Source organism: Dipodomys spectabilis, unplaced genomic scaffold (genome assembly GCF_019054845.1).
Source record: "Dipodomys spectabilis isolate Male_0828 unplaced genomic scaffold, ASM1905484v1 ptg000043l, whole genome shotgun sequence".
In the NCBI taxonomy this organism is placed as follows: Eukaryota; Metazoa; Chordata; class Mammalia; order Rodentia; family Heteromyidae; genus Dipodomys; species Dipodomys spectabilis.
In genome coordinates this window covers 12,995,679-13,019,031 of record NW_024870720.1, presented here as the reverse complement: position 1 = coordinate 13,019,031, position 23,353 = coordinate 12,995,679, and the positions used below count along the sequence as shown (strand labels likewise).

At 40.9% G+C, this 23,353-nt stretch overlaps 1 protein-coding gene across 3 annotated transcripts in view; it reads right to left on the bottom strand.

Annotated features, from left to right (window-relative positions):
* The window catches only part of Slain2 (SLAIN motif family member 2), a 57,086-nt gene extending 36,932 nt beyond the window's left edge, over window positions 1–20,154 (bottom strand). For 2 of the 3 annotated variants that reach the window (XM_042678068.1, XM_042678069.1), the window contains exons 1-2: window positions 19,404–20,153; window positions 1,626–1,774 (exon numbers count right to left, since the gene is read on the bottom strand). In XM_042678068.1, coding sequence (XP_042534002.1) covers window positions 1,626–1,774; window positions 19,404–19,795 — 541 coding nt within the window. In that variant the 5' untranslated portion in view covers window positions 19,796–20,153. Of the gene's footprint in view, window positions 1–1,625; window positions 1,775–19,403 lie in introns of all 3 variants that reach the window. The other variant, XM_042678070.1, reaches the window with a different exon arrangement.
* Window positions 20,155–23,353: the final 3,199 nt, after the last annotated feature.

The window sequence follows — 23,353 nt, the reverse complement described above, 5'->3', positions numbered from 1 at the left end:
CTAAAGTGTTAAGAGGAAAACAGTGTTAAGAGGGAAGAAAATGAATAAATTTATTAGGTAACTATTGTAAGCCAGGAAACAAACTACGTTCTTCATAATACATTATCATTTGCTGGGCATCAGTGGCTTAAGCCTAGCTACCCAGGAGGCTGAGATCTGAGATTCAAAGCCAGTCTGGGCAGGAAAGTCCATGAGACTCTTGTCTCCAATTAACTATAAAAAAGTCTGAGATGGCTCTGTGGCTCAAAGTAGTGGAACATTAGCTTTGAGGACACTGGCATGCACACCCCCCCAAAAAACACAAAAACCCCTGTACAACACCTTTAAGGTTCATCATTCTCATATGAAAATTGAGTTAGGGGCTGGGAAGGTGGCTCAGTGGTAGAGCGCTTGCCTTGCATGCATGAGACCCTGGGTTCGATTCCTCAGCACCACATAAGCAAAAAAGCCGGAAGTGGCGCTGTGGCTCAAGCGGTAGAGCGCTAGGCTAGCCTTGAGCTGAAGAACACAAGGACAGCGCCCATGCCCAGAGTTCAAGCCCCACGACAAAAAAAAAAAGGTGAAATTGAGTTTAAAAAAAGCTAAATAATGTAAAGATTCAAACACCAATTAAGTACCAGAGTAAAGAGGTCTCTTTGGCATTTCAGTTTTTCTACTTGAGAGAATCACCAACTTGTAATAAGTAGGATGACTTTAGACGATGACTTTTGATAAAACTGTATGGAAAACCTATATTTAAAAATTTACACAAATTCCTATTTATATTATTCTTTAGGAGGAGACTAAGTAAAAATGCGATTAAAAATACTATTAAGCCAGGTGCCAGTGGCTCACGACTATAATCCTAGCTACTTAGAAGGCTGAGGTTCAAAGCCAGCCCTGGCAGGAAAGGCCCAAAGATTCTTTTTTTTGGGGTCCGGTTGTGGGGCCTGAACTCTGGGCCTGGGTGCTGTCCCTCAGCTCTTCAGCTCAAGGCTAGCGCTCTACCACTTGAGCCATAGCGCCACTTCCCGTTTTTTTTTTTTTTGCTTATGTGGTGCTGAGGAATCGAACCCAGGGCCTCATGCATGCAAGGCAAGTGCTCTACCACTGAGCCACCTTCCCAGCCCCCCAAAGATTCTTATGTCCAATTAACCAACAGAAGACCGGAAGTGGTGCTGTGACTCAAGTGGTAGAGTGATAGCCATCAGCACAGAGAAGCTCAGGAACAGTGCCCAAGCTCTGAGTGCAAACCCCAGGCTGGCAGAAAAAAACAAAAACAGAAGAAAATGCTTCCAAGCAAGGAACTGTCTCAGTAAGTATGCATTACACACTATTTCTGGTCTTTCTGTTTTGTTTTTTTGGCGCCAGTACTGGGGCTTGAACTTAAGGCCTTGTGCTCTTTCTTGGCTTTCCCCCTCAAAGCTGGCATTCTACCACTTGAATCATAGCTCCACTTCTAGCTTTGTGCCGGTTGAATGGAGATACGTCTTTTGGATTTAACTGCCTGCCTGGCTTTGAACCTCAATTCTCAGATCTCAGTTTCCTAAGTAGGTAGAATTACAGACATAAGCCACCAGTGGCTCAGCAATATTTGTTTTTGACTAAACAAAGAGATGAATTCATAACTAAAATTATAGACATACCTGACATAGTTTGATCAAGTTTGTGGATAAGAGACTTCTTAGCACATTCAACATCAGGACTTGGGTAATCCAAAACTTGCCTGCACCAAACTAATGGACTAACTGATTTCTGCATTGGTGTAAGTTTTTTCTTTGGTGATGAATACAGCCTGGAAGAAAATGAAACAAAAGAAGGGGTAACATTCATTATTAAGCATGATCATAAAGTAGAGATATTTACGGATATATTGAAGTTGAGGGGCTTGTGAAAGTGATGGAGTACACTTAAAGTCACCCATGTTTATTTATTTCACAAGAAGAAAATGAAACTCTAGTAAGTCCTTATCAACCTGATTCTCAAACACTATATGAACACAAATGAGGAACTTTAAAAATATGTTTTAATTTTGTCATTTACTCCTACAAATAGAACTTTAGGAAAATCTGTCCTCATAGCAATTTGCTCTGTTTTAGTAGTACTTTACTGACTTCCTAGTGTAGCCACTTACATCATAACTCGTAGTCTAGGAGTTAAGCGGAGCGAAATACTCTGTTTCTCTACTTACTAACTCACATCCCACCACAAATCCACACACACAAATTAGTATTATGTATGCTTTTCTTTTTTTTTTTTTCGGGGGGAGAGGGGGTCTGGTCGTGGGGCTTGAACTCTAGGCCTGGGTCTGTCCCTCAGCTCTTCAGCTCAAGGCTAGCCCTCTACCACTTGAGCCACAGCACCACTTCCGGCTTTTTGCTTATGTGGTGCTGAGGAATCAAAACCAGGGTCTCAGGCATGCAAGGCAAGTGCTCTACCACTGAGCCCCCTTCCCAGCCCCTATTATTTATGCTTTTCAAACATTGAGATATTTGAGAAAAGCAGACTATAAGTCCTTAGTAAATTAATGTAAAGCATTAAGAAACTACTTTTAGAAAAGAAATAAGGGATGGTATTTTATAAAACTAGGTTTAGAAAAGGAGAAAGGGATGGCATTTTAAAGCTCCTAAAAGCTATATCAAAGGGTAAAGGGCGAGCAAAAGAGAGAAGTATTCTTAAATTTCCTATTTCATAGTATTTCATAGGATTACTTCACATTTTGTTAGTTATTAATAATTATTTCATGTATGACTCCATATAAAAATGTTAAAAAGTTACTTAATTCTAAGTGTGATGACTTCAAATTAAGAAGGTTTCAGTAGAATTCATTAGATGTTTATAACTTCATCTTTTATACTAATCAAATTAGACCAGAAAGAAGTGTTTTCTGGTGCAAACAGGTTTGTCTCTTTCCTATCAGAAGGAATCATTGTCAAATTCTATTAGATCTTAAAAAAGACAAACAAAAAACGATTACCAATATTCCTTACACTATTCTATGTAATAAAAGGGAAATATGCTACCAAACTCATTCAGGAAGCAAGTATTACACTCATTCCAAAATCAGACAGACAATAAAATGGCCAATTCTCAATAAAATTCTTGCAAATTGAATTCAACAACACATTAAAGAGATAATACACCACAATGAAACTGGTTTCATCTTAGGGATGTAAAGATGGTTTAATATACATAAGTAAATGTAAGCTATCACCATAAATTGATCATGAACGAATGTCAGACATGATCACCTCAATAATGCAGACAAAAGCTAGGCACTGGTGGCTCATACCTGTTCTCCTAGTTATTCAGGAAACTGAGATCTGAGGATTGGGGTTTCAAGAAAAATCAGGCAGAAAAACCTACAAGAGTTTTATCTCCAACTAACCATCAAAAAGCCAGAAGTAGAGCTGTGTCTCAATTTATAGATGCACCAGTCTTGAGTGAAAAACCTAAGGACCAGCAACTCAGGCCGAGTTCAAGCCCCTATACTGGTGTACACTCTCTCTCTCTCTCTCTCTCTCTCTCTCTGCAGAAAAAGGCTTTCACAAAATTCAGTATCCTTTTTACAACAAAAGCTCTAACCAAACTAGGAATAGAAGGCTATATATGACAAACCTATAGCCACCATCATATTAAATGGAAAATAACCAAAATCATTCCCCTAAAGTCAGTAAAAGGACAAGGGTTTCTAGTTTTCCCATTCTTACTCCATATGGCACTATAATTTGTAGGGCCCCAAAGAAGAAATAAAAGAGATTCATACAAGGAAGGAAGTCAAATTATCCCTATATGCAGACAATACTATCCTACATTTACAACTCCCTACAGGCTGCACCAAAAAACTTCTAATACTAATAAATACTTTAGAATATGTAGCAGCATATAAAATCAACATGCAAAAATAAGTAGCTTTTCTGTATGCAAATAATGAAGTTTGAGAAAGAAATTGAAAAAAATTATTTCATTCACGACAGACTCAAAACAAAAACAGTAAAATACTTAGGCATTAGCTTATCCAGGGAAGTGAAAGACCTCTACAATAAAAACTATAAAACTTTGAATAAAGAAGTAGAGAGAGATAGGGAGAGTGAGGGAGGGAGAAAGAGAAAGACTAAAAGGGGACAGGGGGAGAGAAAGGGGAGGGAGGGACAGTGGGGAGAGGGGGATGGAGGAGAGGAGAGGGAGGAAGAGGAGAAGGAAAGGGGTGGGAGGGAGGGGTTATGGGGGGAGATGGAGAGGGAGGGGAGAGAGGGAGGGAGAGAGAGAGAGAGAGTGAGAGAGAGAGAGAGAGAGAGAGAGAGAGAGCGCACATGCTGGATGGACACCAATGGCTCACACCTGTAATCCTAGCTATTCTGAGATCTAAGGATAGTGGTTCAAAGCAGAAAGTCCATGAAACTTATCTGCAATAAACTACTCAGAAAAGCCAAAAGTGGCTCTATGGCTCAAGTGGTAGATCACTAGCCTGAGCACAGAGGCTCAGGAGAGTGCTCAGTCCTTGAGTTCAAGCCCCTGGACCAGCAGAAAAAAAAATAAAAGAAGAAGTTGAAGAAGACACTCAAAAGTGTAAATCCTTGGGCAAGGAATGTGGCTTAGTGGTAAAGTGCTTTCCTAGCATGCATGAGGCCCTAGGTTCGATTCTTTGGTACCACATAAGATTAATAAAATAAAAGGAGGGGCTGGGAAGGTGGCTCAGTGGTAGAGCACTTGCCTTGTATGCCAGAGGCTCTGGGTTCAATTCCTCAGTACCACATAAGCAAAAAAAGAAAAAAGCCGGAAGTGGTGCTGTGGCTCAAGTGGTAGAGTGCTAGCCTTGAGTTGAAGAGCTGAGGGACAGCGCCCAGGCCCAGAGTTCAGGCCCCACGACCGGACTCAAAAAAAATAAAAATAAAAAATAAAATAAAAGGAAAAGTGTAAAGTTCTCCCATATTCATTGATTGGCAGAATTAATATTGTGTGGTCACACTGTGGAAAACAATCTATAGAATAAATTCAATTCCCATCAGAGACATAACGTCATTTTTTACAGAAATAGAAAAAAAATGGAAACTTTATATGGAAATATAAAAGACCCTGAATAGCAAAAGCAATAATGAATACTGTAAAAAGAGCAATGCTGGAGGCATCATAATACTTTACTCAGAATTACACTACAGATCCCAAAACAGCTTGGTGCTAGCACAAAATAATGCAACAGACCCAATCACCAAAGGAATACAATTACACACCTATAGCTATCTAATAGCCAACAAAGAGGCCAAAAACATACATTGAAGGAAGGTCAGCTTCTTCAACAAAAAGTACAAGGAAAACTGGGTGTCCATTTGCAACAAACTGAAGCTTGACTCATACAAACATCAACTCCAAATGGATCAAAGAACTCAACTTCAAATCTACTAGAGGAAAACCCTGGAAGTTATAAGCACTGGTAAATATTTTCTGAATAAGACTCCAGTTACCTAGTAAATTAGAACACAAATTGACAAATAGAACTAACTACAACAAACTAAAGAGTTTCTAGCAATTGAGACAGGTATTTGAACCTACACACAAATCTTCAGCTAATCAGAAAATAAAGGATTAATATTCATAATAAAGTCCTCATATTAAATAGCAAGAGAACAATTCATGAGCAAGTAAACTGAACAGAAATACAAATATGAAAAAAAAGAAAACACACATGGCTATACACATGAAAAAAATGTTTATTATCCTTAATGCAAATTGAAACCACACCAAAATTCTATCTAACTCTAGTTAGAATGGCATCCTTCAAAAAGCAAACAAAGAATGCTGGTGAGGATATTAAGAAAAAGCAACCTTCATCCACTGTGGTTGATGAAATATAAATTAGTGCAACAATGGAAATCAGTATGGAGGTAATTAAAAAATAAAAACAGTCCTAACCTATGACCCTACCATACCACTACTGGCCATATACCTGAAGGATTTAAATCAATTTACAAGAAAGATAAACTGCATACCTATGTTTATTGTAGCTCTGCTCACAATAGCCAAACATGTAACTAAGATGACCAAAAACAGATGGATAAAAAATAGAATGGATAAAGATAGATATACCATGGACTATTAAAAATAGTTGTAAAACAATGAAATCATATCATTTGCATGAAAATAGGCAGAAATGAAGGATATCAGCTTTAGTCAGATAAGCTCAAAACCAAATTTTGAGCCAGGTGCTGGTGGCTCACACCTGTAATCCTAGCAACTCAGGAGGCTGAGATCTGAGGATCAGGGTTCAAAGCCAGCTCAGACAGAAAGTCTGTGAGGTTCTTATCTCTGACCACCAAAAAGCCTGGAGTTGTGACTTAAGAGACAGAGAGCCTAGCCTTGAATTAAAAAAAAAAAAAAAGCCAAATTTTGTTTGTTTTCGTTCCAATGTGGAAGCTAATACTTACATACTCATAGAAATGCATGTGTGTGTGTGTACTGCCTACATACTGACTGAGGGACTGTTTAGGAGAATAAAGAGAAAAGGGGAAGGGGAAGAATGAAGGATGGAGGTGAATAATTTTCTAACCCATTTTAACTATATATGTATGTGGTATAATCAATCTCAGTGAAAGCTATTTATCAATAGGAGATGAAGACAGAGAAATAGGCTCTGTTGAAGAGATGAATACAAGTGGGTAGGGGCTGACCTAAGGAGGAGGGTGAATGGAAATGATTTGATTGAAAATGGAACAGGAGGAAGTCATTTTGGGGAAGGGGAAGACCGGTGAGGGAGAATGATGGGAATGTCATACTGATTACTATGATACGTTGTATCTCTATGTGGGAATGTCACCATGAACCCCACCCTTGTACAACTAATGTATAGTAACAGGAGAAGATTTGGAAAAAACACATGTATTTAAAAAAAAAAAAGACCTCTCAGATATTTAAGCTTAATGTTAATTTTGCCTTGAAAGTATCTATGCTCCCACTAGATTGCAATGTTTTAACCACTGGAGTATAGAATTAAAGGAGTACTTAGAAGTCCTCTATTTCAACTTTCTATTTCTTTGTCAATATCCCTTGCCACAGACCCACGCGGCAGTCTAGAATTTTTTAAAAATGTGTTTCATACCATTTCAGAACAGCTTACTAGCTTTCTCATTTCTGTGACAAATGACTGATTTTTAATAAGTGAAAGGAAAAAAGATTTATTTTGGCTCACAGTTCCAGATGGGTCAGTTCTGACAGGTACCTGGCACATATACTTAAGGCAAAATATCCAGGTAGTGGGAGTAAGTAGTTGTAGAGAGCTGTTTACCTCATGGAGACAGGAAGCAGAGAAAGGCAGGGAAGAAAGAGGCCAGGGCAAGATACTGTTCCCAAGGACCTACTTCTGGTGACTTACCTCCTCCAAGGCTCCACTACTACCTCCTAAGAACGCCATCACAGTATGAATCCATTAAGGGATAAAACCATTTATTAGGTCAAAACCCTCAGGACCAAATCATCTCTGAAAATGCCACCATAAAACCCCTCAGAGTAATGTTTTACCAATCTCCTTGGCATTTCTTAATCCACCCAAGTTGTGATAAGATTAGGAACCAAAGTGGCTATATTACAAAATTACTCATTTCAAAATTTTCCTGCTTTTAATTTATACCAATTATTCTAAGAAAAACCCCACATTAAGGCTAAAAATCAAACCTTTAAGTACTTAAAAATAGTATTTTCCCTCAGATTAAATATCTATAGCTAAATAAATAGAAACAAAGTGCTCTTCATTAGACATAACTTTCAGACTTTTGGTGAATTTCAATTTTACATTATTAGTTATGTGAATTTACATTTAGCTTCCTTTATTATAAAATGGGAATAATATATTTTTAAAATGAATGACCTTTGAAGACATAAGCTAAATAAAATAAGCCACACAAAATGACAAATGATGTATGAATCTATTTCCATTATTTTGATTACTCTGGGTACCTAGAACATTCAAATTTATAGACACAGAAAGTAGAATGGTAGTTTCTAGAGCCTGAGGATTATGAGAATAGAAATAAAAGTGTTACTGCTTAATGAGTACAGAGTTCAATGGGACAAAAAGTTCTAAAATAAATGGTGATGATTGCTCTGTAAGAATGTATTTATTAATGTTACCAAGCAGTACCCTTAAAAAGTGATTAGCATGATATATATTGTACTACAATGAAAACAGGAAATAACTCAAAATTATGCAAATTAAATGATTTAACATGAGTTAAAATGTTTCATACAATACTCAGTACACAAAATATGCTCAAATAACGGTGTCATTCTTAGCAAAGATCATTTTTTTTTGTACCACGGGGGAAGAACATACGAAGAAAAAAAATCACCTAGTACATTATAAGTACATTAAAAAGAACAACAAGAAAGATAAAATCTTTTGTGTCCCTATCTTGGGGTTAATTTCACTTAGCATCAGGTTATATGGTCATATGTACATAGCTTTTGAACTCTTCTGCTTGTCCTAGACATATACTAGTTACTGCAGATAAGGGAAACCATGGGACCTATGTTTCTTTGGGTCTGGCTTACTTCACGTAATATAATTTTTTCCAAGTCCTTCCATTTCCTAACAAATGGAGCAGTGTCATTCTTTTTGATAGAGGCATAGAATTCCATTACACACACACACACACACACACACACACACACACACACACACACACACACACACACACACACACACACACACACACACACACACACACACCCCACATTTGCAAAGATCATTTTTTAAAAATTTTGTTCAGGTTAGTCCAAAACCAGTGGACTCTTAACAATTCTCCTGCTTCTTTCCCAAAATGTTGGGACTATAGGTGCATATCATTGTTGTTTGAATTCCATGTTTGTTTGTTTTTTGGTTGGTCATGGGGCTTGAACTCTGGGTCTGGGCAATGTCCCTCAGCTCTTCAGCTCATTGCGAGCTCTCTACCACTGAAGCCAATGTCACTTGAGGTTTTCTGGTGGTTAACTGGAGATGAAGAGTCTCATGGACTTTCCTGCCTGGGCTGGCTTTGAACCATGATCCTCAGATTTCAGCCTCCTGAGTAGCTAGGGTTACAGGTGTGAGCTATCAGTGCCCATTTGCTTTCTGTGTCATTACTGTGGCTTGAAATTAAGGCCTTGTGCTTTCCCTTGACTTTTTCAAAGTTGGAGCTCTAACACTTGAGTTACATCTCCTAGCTAATGGAGATATGAGTCTTAAAGAGACTTTTTTTTACCTGGGCTGGCTCCGAATCATGATCCTCAGGTCTCAGCCTCCTGAATAGCTAGGATTACAGGTATAAGCCACCAATGTCCAGCCCTAAGAGATTCTTCATTTTCCTCAATAATTTAAAGTCTTAAGTAACAGTAAAGGGAGAAATAAGAAATTAAAAAATTCTGACCACCACCAACAAAGTAACATTCTATTTGCAACCACTGTAGAAAACAGTTAAGGCAGCTCCTCAAAAAATTAAATAGAATCAACATTTAGTCCAGCAATTCCACTTCTTTATACTGCAAAGAAGTATAAGCACTACTGGGGAGGCTAATATTGACAAGATCATGGTTCAAGATCATCCCAAGTAGAAAACTTCACAAGACCCTTTCTTAATGAATAGCTGGGTACATTGATGCATGCTTCTCATCCTAGATATGTGGAAGGCTGAGATCAGGAAGACTGAGGTTTCAGGTCAGCCTAAGCAAAAAAGTCCAAGACTCCTTATCAATAGAACTAGCTGGGCATGGTGGTGGTTGCCATCCAGTTACAGCGGGAAATGAAAAGGAGAACTTGGTTCAGGTATATTACTAGGCAGAAGGAAGCTAGACCTATCTCAAAATTTACCAACCTGTACAAGCCAGTGAGCTGTTGCTCACACCAGTTAGTTACTCAGGAGACTGAGATCTGAGGATCAGAGTTCAAAGAGACTCTTCTCCAGTTCACTACCAAAAAAGCCAGAAGTGGAGTTGTGGCTTAACTGGTAGTGTTAGCCTTGAGCACCAAACCCTGAATTGAAGCCCCAGGACACACACTCTCAGTCTCTCTCTCTCTCTCTCAAAAAGAACTGGGGACATGACTCAACAGTAGAGAACTTGCCCAGCGGATGTGAGGCACAAGTATTATAAAAAATATAATTAGGGATAAAAACACATTTGTACATCTATGTTCTCAGCATTATTCACAACAGCCAAGGGATAGAAGCAATCCAAATGGCTATCAATGAATAATGAAAATGTGACATATACATGCAATGGAAAATTAGTAGAAAGAAGAAAATTTTGTCATATCCTACAACATGAGTAAACTTTATGCTGAGTGAAATAAGCCAATCAAAAGACAAATATTACATGATTCCATTTATGTGAGGTACCTAGATTACCCAAATTCAGAGACACTGAAAGTAGAACAGGGACTGCCAGAGCCAGAGGCCAGGGGAATGGGAAGTTATTGTTTAATACTTATAGATTTTCAGTTTGGGAAGATAATAAAGCTCTAGAGATGAAGGTGGTAATGGTTATACAAAAATGTTAATTTAGTTAATGCTGCTAAACTGTTAAAGATGGTTAATTAAGGAGAGTTTTATATTGTAAATAAATAAAATAAAAATTTTAAATGAACCAAGGTCCTAAAAATAAAACTTTAAAGAGCTGATTTCAATCCTAATCCAAATAAAAGATGTAATTATAATAATTGTGATATAGTACAAGGGAATATTATGCAACCATTAGAAAGGACAAAATAATGGCATTTGCAGGGAAATGGATGGAACTAGAGCAAATCATTTTGAGCGAGGTAAGCCAATAACGAAGAGACAAACGACACGTGGTCTCCCTGGCATGTGGATACTAAAGCCAAAATGCAAGGAGATATGACAAAGTAAACAGGACTCAAGAAACAAAAGACTGCCACCCATTTTGTTGTATCATTGCTAGACGACTCCATGTTATTGACCACATATATGGTATCTATATATGCATGCAATGGAAGGAAGCTAGGAGGACACAGAATCAGTGGGAAACAGGAAAACATACAACAGAGTGGCCATCAGCTGTACTGGACATAGGAAAATGAACTAAGCAACCCAAAGACAGTGATGGGAAGGGAGGAATAAGAAGGAAAGAGGGAACAGCTTACCCTAAGCAAAAGGAAAGAAATGTAAATATCACCTGATGTGGAAGAAATAATTGTATTGTCAAAGCTCACAGAATTCACAAACTTTATAGACTATGATAATGACAATTTCCCTTGTGAAGGTTAAAATATGTTGGTGACTTTAACTAAGTATCACTATTCCACAATACTGTGAAATATGTAAAATTTATATTATCATCTAATCTCAATAAAAAAAGAAGAAAAAATAACTGTGATATAGTGATAGGCGCCACTTTTAAGCATTTGGCTTCTCCAAAGACATACAAATGGATATACAAAATACAGGGAAAAGTGCTCAATATTATTAGTCATTAAAAAATTCAAATGAAAATACAATGGGATGGGTCTAATAACAAATGTTGACAAAGATGTAGAAAATCAGAAACCTTGTACATCATTTATGGAATTACACATATGGTACAGCCACTTCAAAACCAGTTTGGTTATTTCTCAAAAGTTATATATGGAATTACTACTTGTAGTATTTCCACAACCAGGAGTATACCCAAGAAAAATAAAAACTGGGGCAGGGAAGGTGGTAGAGTGCTTGCCTTGCATGCATGAGGCCCTGGGTTCGATTCCTCAGCACCACATAAGCAGAAAAAAGAAAAAAGCCAGAAGTGGTGCTGTGGCTCAAGTGGTAGAGTGCTAGCCTTGAGCTGAAGAGCTGAGGGACAGCGCCCAGGCCCAGAGTTCAGACCCCACGACCGGACCCCCCCCAAAATAAATAAATAAATAAAAATAAAAAAAATAAAAACTGTAGGTGAAGGGTAAACAAAGGAGGAGGCTGCAATGCTTGGTAAGAAATGTATGCATTATCCTGACCATGTAATTGTAACCCCTCTGTACAGTATGCTCTCAAATAAAATAAAATTAAATTTAAAAAAAAAAAGTACTCACTACCTTACTTATGTAACTGTAACCCCTGTACACATCACCTTGACAATTAAAATTTAAAATAATAAAAAGAAAAAAAAAACTGTATGTTCATCTGAAAACCTATAGCAGCATTACTCATAGCCAAAAGATAATCCAAATATCCATGTACTGATGAATGCATATGGTAAATCCACACAATAGAATAGTACTCCAACACAAAGAAATTGGAACATTTAATGCCCAATCTGAGGCAATATTTTATGAATAAGAAATAAGCACTTTCCTAGTTATAAAATGTAGATAAAGCAAGGAAGAGGGTAAAATAGGAAGTTACTGCTAATGGGTTGGAGTTTCCTTTGGTAATGAGGAAAATGTTCTAGAGTTAGTGTTGAAAGTTGTAGGACTTTATTAATATACTTAAAGTCACTGACTTGTATACTTGAAAATGGTGTATCATATACTATGAAGTTATATCCTAAACGGTCTTTTTGGTATGGACCTATCACTCATCTGCAATATGGGAGCAGACTCACTGAGTGTATCAGCCCAACAAGGAGAAACCTCATCCTGACTATAAAGGACCATAAAGAAACAGTTTTGTAGAAAACTGTTCAGACAAGAGGGGGTATAGGAGAATCCAGATAGAGTCACTTGTGCCTATCTTTTTGAAAACATGGCTACTTGATGCCCATGCCTGTCCAACTTGATGCCTATGCCTGTCTACCTTCCTACGGACAGGAAGCTGAGCCCTTGCGTTTCTATTATTTGCTATTTCTATAGCTCCAAGAAAAACCCAGATGCTACTCATTATTGGAACTCATATTGCTAGTATTTTAACTAAATTTATTTCCTCTCATCTCCAGCATACAAAACCACAAGTGATTCAGCTTAAGGGCTAACTCCACTAAGCACTGAGGTAAAATAACAAGACATGCAATACTTCAAAACAAGATAGCTCTTCATATTGTAACCACAACACAAGGCCATGTGTACATTCTGATTAAAACGAAATGTGTTTACATTCCTTTGGGCAATATCAATGAAATGTCTAATTCTATCAAAACCTTCGATAATCTACTGTCCTCTCAGTCTCTACATTTACACGGAGAAAGAAAATAGTAATGTTTATATTGTTCCTACTTATAATCATTTGTGAGAGGTCTTTCTCTGCTGCTGTGCCTTACTGGTCCCAACCTGTTGCTCTGTTTCTGCAGTGTGGCTCTTCCTTAAACACAACCACTATTGACCATGATCCCAAAAGGAGGACCTGGGATCAACCACAACCTGGAATCACACTGACAGACAGCAAGGACAAGAGACTCCTGACCTAGGTCTACACTGCCCCATATCAGCCAAAGAGTGACTTCAATTTCCAATCTTAAAAGATTGCAGGGGTTTTGGGCCCTTGAATGGGAAATGACAGGAACAGTTACCATGAATGATGGGGAAACGCAATGGGAAGCTTAAAGTGGAGGATGAGATCCTAAGGTCTCAAAGAGAGAATATTATAATTAAAACTTTCCAACTTAAAAGTGACTAGCCTCTGTAGCCCATCAATGTCATAAGATGGGTGTTTTGAGTATTCTCTTCACCAAAGGATTAATGAAAGGCTTCATTCCAGGCTAAGCTGGGTCAGCATGATGTTTCTGAAAAAAATAGACCCATGTGTGCATGTATGTGTAGAGACCCTTGTGCATTGACAGTCCTGGAGTTTGAACTCAGGGCCTGGCTGAATCCCTGAACTTATTTGCTCAAGGCCAGAACTTGAGCCACAGCTCCACTTTGGACTTTATGATGGTTAATTAGATACAATTTCCTGCCCAAGCTAGCTTCAAACTATAATCCTCCTTGGATCTCAGCTTTCTGAGTAGCTAGGATTATAGGTGTGAGCTGCCAGCACTCTTTAACTCACCTATCAAGTCCAGTAAACCACTGCCTTAGGATTAGATGTAATTTAGTAAAACTCCAGTAAATTTGAAAGAGTAATATGAAACTAAGGGCTCTAAGCTTCTTATACTTCAACATCTGATGGGATAAAAATCATTGCCAGAGCTGGACGCCAGTGGCTCACACCTGTAATCCCAGCTACTCAGGAGGCTGAGATCTGAGGATGGCGGTTCAAAGCCAGCCCAGGCAGGAATGTCCAAGAGACTATCTCCAATTAACCACCAGAAAACTGGAACTGATGGTGTGGCTCAAGTGATAGAGCACTAGCCTTAAGGTGAGAGCTCAGGGAAGTGCCCAGGCCCAGAGTTTGAACCCCAAGACCAACCAAAAAAAAATTAGTAATAATAATTGTCAGTCTCATACAAGAGATGACCCTCTTTCAATCTATTGAAAGTCTTTTGCTTTCCTAATAAACTTTCCTGTCATACACACACACACACACACACACACACACACACACACACACACACACACACACACACACACACACACACACACACACACACACACACACACACACACACACACACACACACACACACACACACGGGCTGGGAATGTGGCTTAGTGGTAGAGTGCTTGCCAAACCCTGGGTTCAATTCCTCAGTACCACATACACAGAAAAAGCCAGAAGCAGCACTGTGGCTTAAGTGGCAGAATGCTAGCTTTGAGCAAGAGAAGCTCAGGGATAGTACCTAGGCCCTGAGTTCAAGCCTCAGGACTGGCAAAAAAATAAAAAAAAACAAACACAGAAAAAAGAAATCATTGGGATTTACTCTGCAGAAGAGAATGTTCAGAGTGTATCATCATAATAACAGTCTTCTAATATTTAAAGGAACCACTCATGTGGAAAAGGCATACATATAAATATATAAATACACATATATATATATATATATATATATATATATAAAGAGACAGTGGAAACAGCATTGTTTGCTCTACAGAGCTGGATTCTAATCTTAGTTCCATCATTTACTTTGTTATTTAAAGCTGAGACAGAGATTAAGTTTATTTAAGTGAAAAATTACATATACCTTATAATATCTATGTATATCTATATATATATCAGGAGGCTGAGATTTGAGGATCATGGTTCAAAGCCTACCTAGGCAGAAAAGTCCCATGAGACTCTGATCTCCAATTAACCACTCAAAAACTGGAGGCGGGGCTGTGCTCAAGTGGTAGAGCACTAGCCCTGAGCACAGAGAGGCCCAGGGACAGCACCCAGGCCCTGAGTTCAAACCCCACAACTGACAAAAAATAAAAAAATTTGTTGTTTTTTTGGGGGGAGGTCCAGTCGTGGGGTCTCAGCTTTGGGCCTGGGCGCTGTCTCTCAGCTCTTCAGCTCAAGGCTAGCACTCTACCACTTGAGCCACAGCGCCACTTCTGCTTTTTTCTTTTTGCTTATGTGGTGTTGATGAATTGAATCCAGGGCCTCAGGCATGCAAGGCAAGCGCTCTACCACTGAGCCACCTTCCCAGCCCCAAAAATAAAAAATTAAATGTAACTAAATGCAAAATATTTGTAAACTGCCTGGCACATCTTTACATATTGTGATACACAATGTTAGATCCTTTCCCTAGACTTTTCTGAGTTACTTTAGAACCTTCTTTTTTAAAGTGAGAGTTATAATCCCATTCATGGTGGGACACAAAGACAACTTACCAAGTGGTAGCATTTTTTCCCTAATGAAATAGAACAGGAAAAATATATTAGTGTATCACTTATCGTACAATTAACTATAGTTTTACGACACTTTGGTTTCAGTTACTCATACACATGTGTGTACTAGTTATGAAATAAAATTTATATAATGAAGTTGGGTCCCTCACCAAAGTTTGTCAAAGTTGCCTAAGTATTTTATAAAGTATTAATTAGAGCCGGGTGCTGGTGGCTCACGCCTGTAATCCTAGCTACTCAGGAGGCTGAGATCTGAGGATCGCGGTTCAAAGCCAGCCCGGGCAGAAGAGACCGTGAGACTCCTATCTCCAATATTAGTTCCTTAACAACAGAACTTAAGTTTAGGAAACAAACCATAAATTTTAGTGTGTTTAATCCATAGTAGCATCTCATAGAAGTTCAGTATCTGTTACTTTTTGTTGAATCTAGTTTTCAATAAATTAGTTTTGCCCCAGAACCTAGTTATTTTTCCACATAATACCTACTAGTATTATCAACATTTTGTGAGATATAAACCTGAAGCAAAATATTCCTCTAGATTAAAAAGAAGCACAGTGGTTAGAAGGCATAGAAGGTAAATTTTGGCTAAGAAAAAAATTGCCAGTTATGAATCTTTCTGCCACTGACATTCATAGCCTTCAATTTATACCATAAATACATAATTTATCCAACTATGATTTATCTGAAATTTTCCCTTGTGCAGGATCTCAACATTCCCAGCCCTTCAAGTTTTAATGTGCACAAATTTTTAAGAAAAAAGCTTAAGTCATCTATAATATTGAGATATGAAGCCAGGACAGTATGCGTGTTCAAGGCTAGTGCTTGAGCCACAGCATGACTTCTGGCTTCAGAGCAGTTTATAGATAAAAAGTCTCAGACACTTTCCTTCAGGCTGGCTTCAAACCATGATCCTCAGATCTCAGCCTCCTGAGTAGCTAGGATGATGGGCATGAGCCACTGGCACCCAACTTCCATGGCACATTCTTTTTTTTTGGGTCCGGTTGTGGGGCCTGAACTCTGGGCCTGGGCACTGTCCCTCAGCTCTTCAGCTCAAGGCTAGCACTCTACCACTTGAGACACAGCGCCACTTCCAGCTTTTTTCTTTTTGCTTATGTGGTGCTGAGGAATCGAACCCAGGGCCTCAGGCATGCAAGGCAAGCGCTCTACCACTGAGCCACCTTCCCAGCCCCCATGGCACATTCTTATAATCCTAACTACTGAGGAACTGAGAAAGCAAGGATCTTGGTTTAAGGATAGTCAGAGCAAAAGTTAACAAGACTCCATCTCAAAAAATAGTGGAGTACATTCCTGTCATCCTAGCTACACAGGAAATGTAAATAGCTAGTCCAGGAAAAAAATCAAGATCGTATTCCAAAAATTCCTAAAATCAAATGGACTAGCTAGGGGTGTAGCTCCACTGACAGAGAGCCTGAATATCAAGTGAGAAGACATGAGTTAAAACCCAAGTATCACAAAAATAAAATTAAAAAAAAAAAAAAAACATGAAGCCAGGTCAAAGCAGTAAGGAGCAATCTTATCTTGTTGAAAGAAACTTCTGACACAGTAACTAAAATGACTTGTTTTTCTTTAACAAATCCTATGCTTAGAAACCAAAGTAGCCAAAGACTTAATCAGCTTCTCCAAGTGGAGCCAATGTGTTCTAATAATACATAATCTAAAATGGGCTGATGAGTGCAGCTAATCCTTATTATTATGAGCATCAATATCATCATCACTTGGAAGAGACATGTGATGATATTTGGATGATTCTAGGTTCTTTTAAAGTGCATACATACCAAGGATTCCTTTGGTAGGATGTGATTTCCCTTAATGTGAAAAACTGTCATTACCACATTCAGTTCTAATAATACTTGGTTATCACTTGGTAATAACATAAAGGTTTGACATAATATATTCTTAAGTACCACCTCTGCCATTCATCTTCCCAGCTAGGAGTTAGAAATACCTCCTTGTAATACAGCCAGGCCCTAGTGGCTCACACCTGTAATCCTAGCTACTCAGGAGGCTGAGATCTGAGGATCACCATTCAAAGCCAGCCTTGGCAGGAAAGTCTGCCGGACTCTTATCTCCAATTAATCACCAAAAAACTGGTTACAGAGCTGGAAGAGTGCTAACCTTGAGCACACACACACGCACACAAAACAAAACAAAAACTCAAGGACAGTACTTTGGCTCTGAGTTCAAGCCCCAGGAACAGAGAAAGAAGAAAAACAAAAACCCCACATATAGTTGTCACAGCATAAAATGATGGTCTCACTCCCCATCCCAACTCCAATTCCTCCTTAAAGTTTGTTCCAAATAGTTTAGACTTTTATTTCTTTCCAGCTTCGGGGAATTAAGTCCTTTTTGTCCCATCAGTCTTCCAACAACTCACTGCATACATCCTATCTTGTTCAACTGCTTAGCTCTCAGCATGACTATAACGGCTTTTGAACAAGCACCAATCTTTAGAATCTCCCACAGCTCACATAAGCACGCTAAATATTCTTGATTTAAGAAAGTAGGTTTAAAAGTAACAGTCGTTAGTCAGAGAATTTACTCTATGCCAGTCCCAGAGCTAAAAGTACACAATGGATTATTTTATTTAATCTTTACAACTCTATAGAACTACAATTTGCTCTATCAAATGGGGGGGGGGGGGGAAGTGAAGCTCAAAGTAGCTTTCCCAAGGTCATATGACCAGTGAGTGGCAAAGCCAGGGCACGATCCAGGCAAAGCTCAAAAACACTTCAAAACTCTAGGCCTGCAATATTGGTCTACAAAGGACTTTGAATTCACTACGTCGTAAGTTTCTTTTTTAACGATGAGAAGGGCTATTTCAGCGAAAAGTTAAAAGGATGAATCAAGAGAGAAAGATAATTTCCCACACACATCTTTAACTAAGTGGCAATAAAATGAAGAGGGTAAAAGTTTCCTCCCATGTGTTTTCTATTAGTAAAAGTGATATCAAGGCATGGGTCACAAGTTCATCAGGCAAGCAATTTGTTTTAGACTTTTGGTAGGGCTCTTTCTCTGCCCCTAGATGATATGGAAATGAAAGGTTTGATAACTCTTACTTCCCAGCTCTGAAAATTGTCAGGCCCAATTCTTGCTTAAAAAGAAAAAAGAAAGAAAGAGCTGAGGCTCTGGATCCACCTCGTCACACAAAGCAACACCATCCTCTGCCCTCTGCACACAAAGCGTCACCCCATCCCCCAAGGGGGAGCGCTGATTCACACGGCCTCCCCTTACCCACCAGAAATACACCCATCTCTGGTCCCAAACACTTACCCCAGACGACGACGACGACCACGACTCCGGTCTGCCCTACCCACCTCCAGCCCAGCGTGCCGGGCGACGAGATCTCATCAAGCAGACCCTTCTCCCCACTATCCCAAACACCCCAAAGCCGGTATTTCACACAAAGGCAGGGCCCTTCCGACAAGGCCAGCTTTCCATCTCCGACTCCCCCAGGCGATCAGACTGTCTGAAGCTGTGTCAACCACAGACACCCCGAGCACCCCGAGGGTCCTCGAACCCCCTAAAGAACTAGCTCCCTGCCCCTTTCCTTGCACGCGCTTGACATCCCCAACTCCAGCTGTATTCCCGCGGCCAGAGCAAGAAACGCACAGAGTCCCAGCTCCCCGAGAGACCATCCGGCCACACAAAGCGCGGCGACCGAGCGGGGCGACCCCGGCCCGCCGCTCCTCCGCCCCGGCCCGTCCCCGCCCAGCCCTGCCCGGCGCCCCGCGCTCTCCCCGCGCCCGCTCACCAGCTCTCCTCCTCCTCCTCCCAGCCTGACAGGCGCTCCAGTTCCTCGGGCCTCAGCGGCTCCACCTCGTCCAGCAAGCCGCCCTCGCCCGCCGCCAGCAAGCAGGTGACGTCCCGCGGCTCCTCGCTGCTCGTCCGCCTGGGGCCCGACCCGGCCCCGCCGCCCCCGGACTTGACGCCGAGGCCCAAAGGGTAACCTCGAGGGGATGCCGCGCCGGAGCCGGGAGCCGACACCCCGGCCCGCAGCGGGCTGCCCGGGCCCAGCGGGCCTGCGCCCTGCACGGCGCCCGAGCGGCTCCGCAGCTGCTCGTTCTGCTTCTCCAGCTTCTTCACCAGTTCCTGCAGCTTCCGCACCTCCTGGTCGGCGTTCACGTTGGAGTTAACGTCCTCCATCCTGGCCCCGCCGCCCGCCGCCCGCGGGGACTCACAGCGACCGGGAGAGAAGCGGAGGAGCGAGGCGTCGCCGCCGCCGCCGCCGCCGCCGCCACCACCGCCGCTGCCGCCGCCGCCGCCGCCGCCGCCGCCGCCGCTCACTCTAGCCGAGGCGCCGGCATAGAGCTGGGCCAGGCCCCACCGCCAGGGTCTCCCCGGCTCGGGTTCCGAAGCGCCGCTGGCTCCAGCCGAGCCGCCTCATCTGCGCCGGCTCCGGGATTGGGGGAGGCGGCGCCAATATCCGGCCTCCGCCGCCATCTTCCCTCCGTCCCTCCGCCCCCTGCAGTTCGGCCCCGTCGGTGACCTCAGAGCGTCGGGAGTGGACGTGGCCTCCCGCCGACGCTGAGAGGACCAGGCTCCGAGCTCGCGGTGGGGCCGGGCGGGTGGAGGGGCGGGACCTGCGCGGTGTGGGCGTGGCTCGTCGGCTGACAGGGGCGGAGCCTTGATGTGTGGGCGTGGCTTTGCACAGGAAGGGGTGTGATCGCAGCACTGGCGGAGGTGGGACCCGCCAGGCCGGCTGCGGGGTGCGGCTCCAGTCGCCGGCCTCACCCCGAGCTGAGATCGGCTTGTTTCGGGCGGGGCTAGACTGCGAACGTGGCTGTGGGTCAGCCTTGCCTCTTGGACTTGGGTGAGGGCCGTGGAGCGGATTCCTCACTCCCAGACGCGGCTAGGGGGACCCCCGAGCCGGGCCGCTGGGGAGGGTTTACTTACTTGTTTAGCGAACATTCAGTTGGTTCCTGCTTGAAATCGGAGGTTGTCAGAGCGTGGCTGGAGCCCCCAGACCAGCTGTGACCGCAACCTTCCTTGAAAATGACAAACCCGAATCTCCAGAGGCTGTGAGAGCTCCAAGGTCAAAACAATAACCGTAATCTGTGTATTGCTTACTCTGGGCTAGCACTATGCTGAGCACTTTCAAAGGCATTATTTCATCGGTTAAAAACATCACTTTTTCCGATTCGAAGTTCACAGCACACGGAAGCCAGACACAGAAAACCGCTTCTCTGCACCCCCCTTGGCCCTTCTCTCTCCCCCAGAAAGCTTTTTTCCTAATGTAGTGTGTCTTGACTTTCTAAAAAAAAATGTGTACTAAAATTAACAAACATGTTAACAGGTAATGAAGAATACTGAGATGAGTGAAAGTAGTACCCTTTTTTTTTTTTTTTTGCAGCACTTGTGCCTGCAAAACCAAAACCAGACTTAAATGCTCTGTTTCCATCACCATCGCTGCTGCTGCTGCGGGTGTCAACTGTGAACTAGTTGGCTTACTTTTTGCAGCTTTCCCGCTCTTGTCTTCGCCGCCCTTAGCTAACACCCTTGCAGGAATATCACACCTGGGTGTGGACGCATCTGGAAAGACTTTTAATGGTTGCCCTTGTGCCTGGTTCTATTTTACTTGTCTAAAATAAGCTTCCTACCAAAAGGTGATCTTTGCATAAAACCTGGGCTCACCCATCTAGGAAACCTGTTCCTGACAATCACAAAGAGCTGGTTGTTCTGCTTACTTTGACATCAGTAGCTAGCTACAGGTATTCCTACTTTTTTTTTAAATTGCTTTTTTTTTCAAGGAAGTCTTTTCATTTGTTTTCTTTCTTTCTTTCTTTCTTTTTTTGGTCATACATCTGATTTAAATGAACCATTTATATACAAAGGGATGGATTTCCATGTTGCATCTGGTTAAACTTTTTTGTTTTAATGGACTCTATTGCTGGGCGCTGGTAGCTCACACATGCAATGCTTTGAACTCATATAAGGAAGCCAGCTCCAGCAGGAAAGTTCATGGTGAAAAAGATGGACGTACAAGTGTGGTTCAAGTGGTAAAGTGCCAGCTTTGAGCAAACAAAAAAAGGGTCAGCACCCAGGCCCTGAGTTCAATTACCAGCACAAACACTTTTTTTTTTGTCTTGGCATGTCTTGTACAATATCTAACAGAGTGGACATTCAATATCTGATTTGTTGAAAATTTATTAGAAAAGCTGGCGCTAGTGGCTACTCAGAAGGCTAAGATCTGAGGACTGTGGTTCAAAGCCAGCCCAGGCAGGATAGTCCATGAGACTCTTATCTCCAATTAACCACCAGAAAGTGAATCTGTGGCTCAAACTCAGAGTGCTAGCCTTGAACAAAACTGTGAAAACTGAGTTCAAGCCCATGAAAACACACACACACACATGCACGCAGGCATGCACACATGCACACACATTAATTAGAATGTAAGTTCTGAAAAGTCAAGGACCAGAAAGATGTTTATTCATAGCCAGAAAAAGAAACATACTGAGTATGTTAAAAATTTACTAACTATAAGGATTTTCCTGACTTAATCAAAAGATGCCTTCATTGACTAACAGTAATTGTGAACTAATCCATGTATCATCTATATGATGTACAAATATCATTTGTTTCTAACATATCTAAACTTGTTCCAGAGAGGCATGTCATGATGAGAAGAATATCATGACAGCTTCACATGTGGCAGTTTTCACTTGAACTAATGGTTTGTGACACAGATTTTAACTGGCCAGTTTCTCAAGGAAAACCCCCAAAATATATATTCTGAAGGGGAAAAAAAAGTTCAATCAACATTATGAAGTTAACACTAATGTTAACATGAGGCAAGGAGTACAAAAAGTCTTGTACAGTAATGTGGAACAACTGAGGATCAGAAAGCCCGATGGCGGGTTCAAGATATAACTGTAGTGCTTGACCTTGACTTCTATTCCCTTAATTTCAGGTCCTTATATTTTCCCAGAATGTGGTTTTGTTTTGTTTGGTTTGGTTTTTTTTTTTTTTTTGGTTGACCTCCGATATCAGTACCAAATCCAATATCCAGTACCAAAAAGTGAAGAATTCTAATAACATCATGTATGTAAATATATGCTTAAACATAAAAGTCATGGTAGATATACTTGTATTTTTATCCAATTGCTTTACTCTAAATCTTCATTTTTTACTCAGTTAATTTTTTGTCTGATATATGGCAGACACTGCTCCAGACATTTGATGTCTAAGAGCCTTCTTAAGTTCGAAACTGGACTTGTAACTCATTCAGACACATACATACTATAAACACATACCAATATCTGCTTGTACTGAAGTATACCATTCCATTCTTTTCTGTGAAATGCTTAGGCAAAATATCTTGGTGATAATCCATATTTGTTACTTTCTTTTGTCTACCAAATCTGGTTTGGTCATGCTAGCTCTACATTTAAAGTATCTGAATAATTTCCAGCACCTATATATAAACTCTAGTTCAAGTTGCCATTTTCTCTTATATGGATGACTGTAGTATTCTTTTAATGAGTTCTTCTATTCTGCTACTTAACTCCTATTGGGTGTACAACAACCAGGAGACCCTTCAGGTAAGTCACTTCAAGTCACTACTCTGCTTAGAAGCCTAATAAATGCTTGTCAAATGAACTCCTAAAATAGCGCTTCAGATAAATGTGTTATGTCTTAAATCATTAAAGTGAAAATTCCTAAGCATTTTGGATAGTTGGTTTTTAGCATTATATTTTTCTCTTC